At 38.7% G+C, this 12574-nt stretch overlaps 1 protein-coding gene across 2 annotated transcripts in view; it reads left to right on the top strand.

The window, feature by feature from the left end:
• Positions 1-12574, top strand: part of LOC149247067 (glycosyltransferase BC10-like) — a 150816-nt gene that overhangs the window by 43771 nt on the left and 94471 nt on the right. For both annotated transcript variants that reach the window (XM_089458116.1, XM_089458115.1), the window contains exon 7: positions 10466-10504. In XM_089458116.1, coding sequence (XP_089314242.1) covers positions 10466-10504 — 39 coding nt within the window. The remainder of the gene's footprint in view (positions 1-10465; positions 10505-12574) is intronic.

The following is a 12574-nucleotide window of genomic DNA, read 5'->3' as shown; positions in this document are numbered from 1 at the left end:
ATTCTATAAGAAGATGACTTCTTTGGGTTTTCCTCTCAAGCTTGGAGAGGTTTTGGCCATGGCTGATCGTCTACATCTTGTGTCCTTTGTCTGATTGATCTTTATGGTTTGGTAGTTGTTTGATGAAGAAAGAACACATAATAATAATCAGGTACAAGAATAACCTAATTAAGAAAAGTAAAACGTCCTCACAAGCAGTTATCATTATAAGAGAAATCATCTAATATCTTTGCCCTAGATTTCTCAACACTTCCTTAATTGAGTTGATCTGGAATCCTTCAATTTAGTTGTTCTAGCAAGGGTGCTCACATTAGGAACCTAGAACAAGTCCAAATTGCATCAAATAAATTATATAAATACTTGGAACCAAGTGAAAAATGGGGGAATAAGTCAAGCGTTCTCCAAGAGTAAGATGCCATCATGCTAAGATGTAACCTTAAAGTAAAATAGATCCCCAAGGTGCCCAGACACACATCATGTACCCCCACACACTATAAACCCTACTCCACCAAATTCATGTGATGATTATATCAATTTATCAAAAGGGGACCATGTGGAACACCCTCTCCTAGTGATAAACAAATATGACACCACCTTGCACTAGAAATATGCCTTGTCACTATCAATCCATCAATAATCACTAGGGTACTCCTCACAGAAGCCATGTCATTACCTCAAGTCATCATTATCCAACCCCTTGGGGGGCTAGAACCATCATACATGAATAAAGGTCTAGCACTTTCCATACATGATGATCAATATACTAAGATCAACACCATGATGCCAAGCATGTATGGTAGCAAGCATCCATGAAACATATACCAAGAGGGTGATCCATCAATCAAAGGCACGCAACATGAGGAACACCAATAGATGAGCCATGACCATGATAATCCTCCAAGGAGAAAAGTGAGTTTCCTCCATCAAAACACCAACCCAATCAAATTGAAATAACATCTCCAAGTATATGAGTATAAGCCAAACTTGCCATGAATGGAAGAAACTCCATGAAGTTGTGTACCCCAAGTTCATCCGATGCTCCATATATTTCATCCTAGAAATCATGTTATGTGATGATCTCAAGTTTATCCCTCATACAATATGAGGGGTAACATCGTTTATATTTTCTTGCCAAGGGTCAAAGTTGTGTTTTGGGCAAGTTTAGGTGAGTTTGGGCAGTTCCAATGTGTCATGGTGAGTTCTAGGTGAGTTTCGGAATAGACTTGGCAAGACTCATGAGTCCTTGTCGAGTCTTGCAACATTGCTTTCAATATTTTGAAGAAAATGCATCCAATGTTGCATTGACTAACGCGATATTTACATTAGGTGTTAATTCATATGTCATAGGATTGACCATAATGAGAAAAGAAAACATGTCAACTTTAACCCATAGATTCTAAAGAATCAATGTGTTTCCTAAAAACTTCTAATCTAACTCAAATTTTGTCTACAAAGTTAGTTTTGAAGGTTGTTCTTTCGTTGAAATGTAATTTGAAAGAGTCCTTGTCAATGATTGCTTGACATTGCCATCTCCACAGGAAAAATGCCTACAAGTACAACGATCTTTCAAAGCTCCATGCTATGGAGTTTGAGCATTTAATTGTGTCCATGAAATTTCACCTCCATTGAAGTGGGCTCTCAAAAACCTGTTTGTGATCCACTTCTAGAAGGTCTCAACCACATTGTAAGATAGACATGACAAACCTTTTATGATTTTCCAGTTGCACAGAGTGTAGGAAACGAGCATACTTAGATTCAGACTCGACTCCAACTCTCCTTGATAAGAATGAGAGCCTCGCCATTTCATTATAGCAATGTTGCAAATATCGACATCATTATAAAATCATTAAGGGTCCAGAAAATCGAAAAATCATAAAAATCACGAAAATATCGGCAAACATTGGCAAAATCGGCAAAATTAAGATACCACCAAAATATTGGTAAAAATTGACAAACATCAGCAAGGCCAAAAAATTGCGAAATCAGGATAAAATCACAATAAAATCACGATAAAATCAAGATGTTTGCAACATTGATTTATAGTAATCTAGCCGGTCTCCTAGGTAAGTATGATAGGTGTTTACAAGTAAAGTTCATGACCGGATAGTCATACTAAGATTCGAGGCAAAAGTGGATTGCTCTTGTTATCCAGAGCCTTAAAGGTCTTTTGACATATGCGGACTCGAATCAGAAATGGATATTGACAATTCTTACAAAGTGGAGTAAGTACACCACCCACAAAGTGATCTAAACAAGACTAGACACTGACCATTCTTTACAAAGTGGAGCAAGTACACCACCCATAGAGCGACCCAAACAAGACTAGACACTAACCATTTATTACAAAGTGGAGTGAGTACTCAACTCACAGAGTGATAGATTATATTTTGTCAGCCGATTAGGGTTCCATACAATTTTCTAAATTGTGGAGATCTTCCCATGACATTTCTTCTTCTAACAAGTATGGATCTTGGGCATCTGGAAAACTTGGTAAAGGGAACAAATAGTCGTCAAGGTATCTTTTTGCCACTAATCCAGTCATTAGTGGGTGTCCATGCTACAACGGATATTCTTCTTGATGTCTTTAAGCGTTAGTTGGACCTCTTCACAGGTTATGCTGAACACACCATTCTTTTGGTTCCTTATGGCCTAAGTTACCAGGATTCAGATACGGATTCAGATATAAATACAAATATGGATCCGGATTCGCTAGATTTTTGAAAATCCAGGGTCCGGATACGACAAGGATACGTCAAGTACAAAAATATATAATAATACTTTTAAAATTTTAAAAAACACTTTGAGTTCAAAAATCAAATCCATTTATAAATCCCAACATTTAGAACATAAACCATTAGATATATTATAAATATGAAGACTGAAACACTGAAATGATGCATCCTCCCTCATACAAAAAGGATAATATCATAAATGATAATAGTAAGTACAAAAATGAGTGTCTCATCCATGATCACTCTACTAATATCATAATGTGCAGTATGTTTAACTACATATCCTCAAATGGATCTACATTCTCTTCAAATTAAAATTTATTATTAATACACAAAATTAAAAATTAAAATACACAAAATTAAAATACATAAAAATTAAAACTTAATTTTTTTATACAAGTGGGAGTACCTGCTGTTGATAACCAAGGGCTTATATAAAATTTATGCGGTTTTAAACATAAGTTTAATTTATAACTGTAACTAAGATTTATGTTTAAAATCTTAGTTTATAGACTTTTTGTATATTATAAGTTGGGAGTCTGTAAGCATCAAGCCCATATGTATCCAGCTTCTCAATAGACTTAAATTGTATGCAAATTTGATACCAGCAGTTAATATAATTTGTTTTACAAAACTTCAACATAGAAGAAAAGGATCCTGAGCTCCCTTTCTTTTAGCAGAGGGAAAAACAAGAACATTTTTGTTGGCAAATAAGCAAGTCAAATTGCTGTGTGTGGCAGGTAAAAAAGAGAGGCTGTTGAATGTATAAAAAAGAGAGGATCTGTTTCTAAATTGAAGGATCTGTTTCCAAGGCAAGGGATCCATTTCCGTGGATCATGGATTCGCCATGTTGCTGGTTCTTGGACGTATTTAGGCGGATCCGGATCTGGATCAGATCCTTGGATCCTGGACCCCAGAGGGCCGGATCCGGTAACTTAGCTTATGGCTCATTCAATGATAGTTGTTTCAGACGAATCTAATTTTGAGATTTCAGTGCATGTGAACTTGAGTTTAAACTTTATCCACAACTCTAGTTGTGCTGCCCTGATTAATTCATTTTGTGGGTCAAGGATGAATTGGGGCCCTTTGTAATTCCAGTCCTTCTGTGGCATAAACTTTTCAAATAGAATTTCAGTCCAACTTGACCAAGGTCTTCTAGCCAAATCTCTGGTGTTTGCACAAATAATTACTTCTCTTTTTTGTCTTGCAAGTTGTAGCACAAGTGAATAGTGTTCCCATGATATTGTTGGGCCTGGACCAATATCACAATAACAAGATCCAACAATATCCAACGTAGTGTCGACCACATACATCAAGGACCCTATCAACTACCTATAATATGTGGGATCCACCAACTCTCCCTCAGAAGCACTTAGCTTCTTCAGGTTGGTGGTCATAGGTGTAGACATTGAGTTGTAGTCCTCCATTCGAAATCTCCTCAAGATCTTAATTACATACTTGCCCTATCCTAGGAAAATCTCTCTTGGCTGTTGCTACACCTCCAATCCCCAAAAGTAATGCATCAAGCCAATGTCCTTCATATGAAGCTCCAAAGCATGGTCCTCCTTGCACATCCTTATGAGCTTCTCTGTTCCCATCAAGAATAGATCATCCACATAGAGGACCAAGATAAGCGAGCGATTCACCCTCAACAAGTACATAGTACAAGTAGGATTCTATCACACTCTTGGTGAAGCCCAAACCAAGAAGATATCCATCAATCATGGCATACCATGTGTGCAGAGCTTGATCTAGCTCATAAGAGCCGCCTTCATCCCGCAGACATGAGACTCTCTCCCACGCACCTCAAAGCCTTGAGGTTGTGCAATATATACCTCTTCCTCAATCACCCTGTTGAGGAAGGTAGTCTTCACATCCATTTAATGTATCCTCCACTTCATCTCTAAAGCATTAGATATGACCGCCCTAATAGATGCATATCTGACGACAAGAGAAAATGTTTCCTCATAGTCCACTCCCTCCTAGGAGAAGCCTTTCGCCACGAACCTCTCTTTGTACTTCGCCACATTGCCATTAATTGCATGCTTGGTCTTGTAGATCCATCAAGAAGTGACCACATACTTTCCCTCCATCCTTGACACTATGTCCCACACATCATTCTTCGTGATGGAGCGATACTCCACCATGGAATCCCTCCAAATCTGCTGATTTGCAACCTCCTTAAAAGTGGAAGGCTTGGACTCATTGATGCTGCTCGACATGGCCAAATAACTGGAAATTCTCACTGTTGCTCTACTCTACCTAAAAGTGCTCAATATTAGGATTATTTTGCTTCTGATCCTCTACCCCTACTGGCTCCATATCATGAGACCTCCTAAATGTCTTTCCCTCCTCAAATCTAACATCACGACTGATGATGTGTTAATTTTTTATAACAATGGTATGTTCTATGCTTAAGAACAATTTACTTCAACGTTCCTTTAGCAGCCCAATGACATTTTTTAATTATATCCAGTAGCAATCACATTAACTTATAACAATGGTAAATGCAGATAGAACATAAAATCATATGTAGAAAACAAGCCAAGACAAGAGGACACAAGATGTGGCGGATGCCAAGGAAAAACCCCAACGCTGGGAAACCCTTCAATCAAATCTTCTTATTATTCTTCAATAATTCAACAGAGAGAGATAGTACAAATATCATAAGTACAAGCCCAAAACAGATCTGCCAAATCAACAGTCAAATCACCAGTCAATGCAGCCCTAACCAGAAGGTCAATGGTGGTCAACGCTGCCCCAAAACGTCCTCCAAGCAGCTTGGTCAACATCAATCCAGTTCGGCCTTCCAGGAGAGTCAAAGTCAGCCCAAAATAATTCGGTCAAACCCAATCATAGGAGAGAGAAACACTGTTGTAATTTTCTGCAGTCAAATCTGAAGTCAACACTGGTCAAACTGTCCCAAACTCCTCGATTTTTGTGCCAATAAATGCGGCCTAGAGAAATCAGAATTCTGGCCCAAAAGTCGAGGTCAACGCTAGTCAAATCCCCCTTGGTCAATGTTGGTCAACGCTCTGAAACTTCGGCTTGTTTTGACCTAGAAAAACTCGGCGTCCTGCCAAATGTGCGAAGAAGAGAAGCTGTCTCCAAGAAGTACGAACCAAACCAGAGAAGAGAGAGATGATGTGATGTGTGATGAGTGAGTGTCCAAATGAGGGAAGGGTCACTCCTATTTATACAATTCGTTGAGGGTGAGGAGACCCATCTATTCAGCTTCATGAGCCTATATTTGACCGAGGCCGACCTTGACCGTCCATAAGAAGAATAAATTCATAATTCCATTTCTGCTTGTTAGAATGAGATGATATTTATATCAAAATTGTACCTCTCCGAAGAGGAATCCAATGCTATAATCATCTCCATCATATGAGCTCTCCTAAGGTGGAAGTTGGCCCTAGTTGCCAATTTTAACACGATGACTCTCCTTTGTCCTGGAATGTAGACCCTGCAGGCCTTTGAGATCTCACTGTAGCCCACAAAAATTCCTTTCTCTGATGAGGGCTCTAGCTTAGTCCTTTTCTCCATAGGAATATAGATCGCCAAAGATGCACAAATGACTTATCTTCTGTCTCACACCTGTAAACCTCTCCTTAGGAGTCTTGTCCTCCAATACTATGTGAGGACTCCTGTTCTGTAAATAAACAATTGTATTGCAGACCTCCGCCCACAAAAACATAGGCAAGTCTTAATCATAGATCATTGCCTTTGCTGCTCCCACTATGATCTTGTTCTTCCTTTCGACAACCCCATTCTATTGAGGGTTGTAAGGAACTGTGAGTACCTTCTTCATCCCTTCCTCGCAGAAATCCTAAAACTCATTGGAGGTATAGTCCACCCCATTATCAGATCTTAGTACATTAATGTTTTTCCCAGTTTGGTTCTCCACAAGAGCTTTGAACTCTTGAAACCGACTAAATACCTCACCCTTGGTCTTCAAGAAGTAGATCCAAGTCTTCTTAGAATAGTCATCTATGAATTTTGCAAATTAGTTAGACCTTATGATTGATTCCACTGACATAGGACCATATATTGGAATGCACCAAGTCCAATATCCCCTTGGACCTGGTCTCATTTCTTTGCCAAGCACACTCCCTTTGCACACTCCCTCTTGCTCCAACCTGATCTCCGAAAAACTTGTAACCATCCTTCGTAACATACAAGAGCCTTGTAGTGTAGATGTCCCATCCTCCTATCCCAAAGTTCACTCTAGATGTCACTCATGTACAAGAGCTTCACTGGATGTCCTCTCAACAAATAAGTTTGTTCTCCCTGCTCCAAGTTACTCGACTCTAGCTAGGATCAACTCCTTTCAATCTAAAAACGACTTCTCCTCTTGTGAAGTTGACCTTTAGTCCTTTATCATCCATGGCCCAAACCAATAGGAGATTCTTTTCCAACCCTAGTACCAAACATCACTTGGTTCACCTCCATGATACCCCATGAGTCCATTTGAAACTCAATGCTGCCAATGCCCTCTACTACATACTTGGTGTTGTCTCCAAGCTCCACATGTAGGTATCTAGTCTCTTTGGCCATGTTGGTGAAAATATCTTGAGATCCCTTCATGTGATGAGATTCTCCACTGTCTACAAACCACACCCCTCTTGTAATGGTGACGTAAAGGCATGACACCAAGGCGAAGTTCTTCTTGAACTTCTCAGCCAACTCATTCATCTGTGTTATTGCTGCCATAAATGTCTTTCCATTTCCCTTCTACTTATTTAGACATTGTCTGGCAAAGTAATTGAACTTACGACATGCAAAGCATTTTACATAGTTCATTTCCTCCTCCTTTTTACCATGTGAAGATCCTCCTCTACCCTGGTTCTACTTGGCCTTCCCTTTTCCCTTCTTCACTTGCATAACAAAAGCAAGTTCCTCATCCCCACCACCACTCCTACATTATCAAACAATTATTGAACTCTTCCAGATTTCTTTCTAGATGAAGTCATCCCACAACCAACTCCAATCAAAAAGTTGTTGTCTAGCAAGGATCCCCTCCACAAAGGTGGTCCATTGCTTAGCAGAACCCTTCAGTGCTACCTTTACTAGCTTCGAATCACTCATAGCTTCTTCCACAGCTGATAGCTCATCACAAGCCTATTGGATCTTGGTGAGATGTGAGGTTATTGTCTTTGATCTGTTCATGTGGATGTTATTCAACTTCTCTTGCAACACCATTATCCTATTTTGATTTTTACTCTGATAAAGGCTAGTTAGGACTATGCACATTTGATGTGCTATGGCGTTCCCTGTTATGTAAGGAATTACATGATCCCTTACACCATCCAAGATAATACCCATCGCTTTGACATCCTTCAAATTATGCTTGGCTACTTGGCCAAGGTCAGAAGAAACCTAGATCTTTGTGTTTGCAAAATCTGACAAACCATTCATTTTCAGAACAATAGTGATCCACTCCTTCCATGGACTAAAATTAGCGGCCTCATTCAACTGTCTTCATATCTCAAGCCCATTGATGCCATTTTACAAATCGACCTTGGCGACAAAACCCAAACTGTGAAATAAAAAATTATTTGTTGTAAAAAGGAATACCCTTTTGATCTTGGATCTCTCCTTCAAAGTTTCTATAACTCTGATACCATGTTAAATTTCCAATACTAGTCCAGATTTATTTATATCTCAACTATTTTTATTCCTAGAAAATTATTAAATAGAATTCTGAATTGCTATGAAAATAAAATAACTGGTATTTAACTTCTGGTATAAAATATTTACAACGAAAAAATAAAGTCAGAGAGATCAATCACATGGAAACAATAAGTATACACCCATAACAATTTTCCTTCATTAAAATCCTCGGGAAAATATGGGCTTATACCCATAGAGAAAAAATACACAGAAAAATGCACTATTGGAACTTCTAACTCGGCCCGCACTGGAAAACTCGGCCCAAGGAATTTGGCCCATTAGAAAATCACCCTCCTGAAGAAGTCAGCCCTAGATAAACTCAACCTCCACCACCGACAATTCGACAATAGACCAACATTCTTGCTGAGTTTTATAGCGAGCAGAGCCAACATTCCAGCGATTCGAATTGCTGGGCTAGGGGACAGCGCAGAGGCCACTCAATAGTTTTTCGTGGAGCTTAGGAACTGGTGTCTTAGGCCAAGAGTTCACTCGGGAAGTCAGGGATTGGATAGCAAGGGTCAACCCAACACTTTGGGGGCATTTCTGGGAGGATTTACAGGTAGTTTCCAGTAGGCCGAGTTTTGCAGTTGCAGCTGAGGTTGGGCTCCAAGGGGGTCGAATTTCAGAAGTCTAAACCAGCCAAAACCCTTTTTGGGTTTTTGACAAGAATCCCAAATATAAAGTTTCATAATTTTCTGAGCACCGGAGGTGGGGTTTTAAGTCGTATCTTTGCAACAGACTATGTAGAATTGCTGGGGATTGAATAGTGCCTTTGGGGGTTGATTTTGGGAAGTCCAATGCGGGCCAAACCATTTCTGGGTTTTTGTGGGTTTTGGCCAAGGAGTTTGTCATTAAAGTTTCATCATTTTTTGAGCACTGGAAGAGGAGTTTCTTTCAGTCCCTTTCTAGGTAGCAGTGAAGTTCTCTGGGCAGTGCAAAGTATTAGAGGAGCAGTCATTTCCAGCATTTGAGATCATTGTATTATCACCTGGGTTTTGTCGCGCTTGCCATTGAGGCAAGCCTAGGTGCATTCCTCCATACTATTGTACTTGCTCCATTGATTAATGAAATGGCTTCGCTGGTTCTTATTCCAGAGTTTTTATGAGCATTTGGTGATTGTTTAAAATTTTTGTGCTGTAAATCGTTTTTGCTTTGCATATCACTATTTATTTAAGTTTGGAACATTACAGCCTCCTGGAAATACTCCTGAAATTTCCTTGCACTCTTCCTCCCTTCTCTTTAGTCTAGCTGAGCCTCTCGCTCTAGAAAATCACTTGCTCCACTTGTGTGTCTTCACCTGCCCCTTGGGCTTATTTTATAACTTCATTAAGCCAAATCCCTAACTCTAATCTCCTAAGTGATTGATGGTCCAGATTAGATCTCGCCTCACTTGGGATCAATGGTTGAGGTCATATCCATGTCACTTAAATATTATTTATCCTTAGTACTTTGGCTTAATAGTCCACAATAATTAATTGACTTTAATTATTATACTTTTTCTATGTTAAATTTAGGAAAGAAGTCATAAATCACTTACTCCACCAAGCAAGCACCTAAAGAGGCAATCAACCATCTCCTACATGCTAAGACAGCAAGCTAATGTAGAATACATTCCAAATCTACCAAGAACTTCAACAATTTTAATGCAGAGGAAACCACTCCCAGAATTTTAAGATCACAGTTATTTTATCCATATGTTCTTCATTTTATGTATATTGCCAAATAACTTTTGCTGAATCAAGTTTCAAATTTAATATTATCATTTTATCAGAAAGGGTTCACTTGAAACAATAATTGAAAGCTATTTTTCTTTGTAAAGATTGCGGTCCCAAATAGGTCAGTTCCATGTTGATTTAAGTACTATGGGATTCATTTTTTTTTATCTTGGTTTTCATTCATGTTATGAATAGGCATATCTTATCTTTGCAACTTTGCTTTAAATATGTCTACATATAGCTGCTTCAAAGTGCGTTACTAGAAATCATGTGTGAATCCTAGGAAACTGATGTATCTTTCAAACTTAATTTGTTAATGACACTTTGTTATAATTTATAATGCAGAGGAAACCACTCCCAGAATTTTGGAGAGAAGAAGGACATGTAAGTGAGCTACTTTTTGTTCCTTTAATTATAAGCTTTATAATGCATAGAGAAGTTTGCAGTTGCAAAGGCTCATCCAAAAGACAGTAAAATGGGTACAACAAAAAAATAATTTTTGAGTTTCATGTTAAAGACTTTGCTGATAGTCTAGACTTGTCAGTGAGTGCATTCTTCTGTACAAGTAATCATTCTCCAAGGCGCCATTTCTATTCAGTAAGTATTATGCAGCCCTTTTCAGAGGGAAAGCCATTTGGAATCTATTTGCAAGTAGTTCCACCCATGTATGCATAGGACACTCTTTTTTAGTTCATCTGAAATAATGTTGTAGGCATTGTCTGAGGTCTGCTTCAAATGATACCTGTTTTGGGGACCCAGTTTGGTTTGTCCTTTGGTTTGACTGTTTGTTGTCTCTCTTTGGAGTTAGACTTTTGAAGCATCATTTTTCCTAGAGAGTCTTCCATTCTCTTACTTCTATTTACCCCGGTACAATATAGTTTTATATCAAAAGAGTTAACAGCACCCTCCCCGCTTGAAAATGCAAGAGGGACATAGATCAACCAAAATATAACAGAGTTGATGAAATTGTTCAATATAATATTGATTTAGGTTCATAAACAACAAAAGAAACCACTGGGAGCATAACAGTGAATTATCACCCTTTCCACTGATTGCCTTGGTCTTGACTCTTCATTGTCTAGGCCATCAATTCTCTCTGAGCTTATGGCTGGTAGAATCAGTGTTTGAGGGCTCAGACTTAGGAATTGTTGATGTATGTAGCTCAGGAAGGTACTTCTGCATAAGCCTAAGTGTCTAGGCATGCAGAAGTCGCCCACAATCTCTTTAGAACACTTGCTCTAATGTGAGCAAGTTGCTTTTGTAACTTAGTCTAAGCTTTGACTTAGGAAAGCGCATAATTATTATGTTGGCTAATTGACCTAAACTAAACTTAGGAAAAGTGAAATAATTACTTTAGATTATGTTTTAATCTCAGATCTTGATCTCAAGTGACACGAGATCTAATCTCATCTGTCAAGCACTTTGGAGATTAGGGTTAGGGATTTAGCTTGATGTTAAATTATAAAAGCAAGGTTAAGGAGAGGGAGAAGGCACACCATACAACAACACAAGATTGAGAAAGGCTTCTCAGTGAAGAGTGTGATACTCTAGTGTGTCGGGTCCGAGGAAATGAAAAAGGGGAGCTTGGAGATCCAGATCAACCAAGGGGATCGAGGACCAATTTAGGGCTTTATTTGCTAGATCTGATCCAAAGCATTGTAATTTGTAATTTTCTTAGTTGGGCCATTATCCCAAGATAGGAGCCCAAGTAAGTTATGAAGTTAATGAAGAACTGTTGATTTCGCAGAATTTGTTTGTTTTGTTATGATTGTTAAGAATCTAGCTATGCTTTCATTTAGTAGAACTAATATGCTATGTCAATGAATTGTTAGGTGTTAGGTTTGCAGGAAAAACAACTGTTAAAATATGTGTAACTAGGTTTTGTCTTCATAAATATGAAATGTGCTTTTGATTCTTGTATATTGTAAAATGTAAGAAAAATTATTATTATTATTTTTGGAGCATGGGTTTCATGCTCAAGGTCTTTTATTTTAGAGGTCAAGCACCCAACGAGTGCTTCTAGGGTTTGTCCTAGGTCAAGAAGTGAAAAGAGTCATTGTCATAAGTTGAAGACCCCATCGGGCACATTGTAACTTGTAAAGAAAATTGTTTTTGTCATTAAAAGTGTAAAAATACCCTTCAAGACCAAGTCGGCCTGGCCGCTGGGAAGTTGACCTATTTTGAGGAGCCACATCCACCTTTAGAAGCTTATATAAAGGAGGGAACTCGACCTCCTTGGAATACATTGATCACTTACTCATTCAAGTGAATAAGGAAGACGAAGAAGGCAACGAAGAAGGAAGAGGACGAAGAAGATTTGTTTATGGGCTAATTCTCTCTCACACGTGCAAAAAAAGGAAGCTAGGGTTCGCTGCTTCAACGCCAAAATTCTCTATTTGCTAGAAGAGGATCAAATTTGTTGGAAGGACTCAACAGGCCATCTTCCAACCCTAG

The sequence above is a fragment of the Pinus tabuliformis genome, chromosome 7, assembly GCF_031772625.1.
Source record: "Pinus tabuliformis cultivar Carrire ecotype Pingquan chromosome 7, CPIR1, whole genome shotgun sequence".
NCBI classification, from domain to species: domain Eukaryota; kingdom Viridiplantae; phylum Streptophyta; class Pinopsida; order Pinales; family Pinaceae; genus Pinus; species Pinus tabuliformis.
Note: the sequence above shows the minus strand (reverse complement) of the source record. Positions and strands in the feature narration are given on the sequence as shown.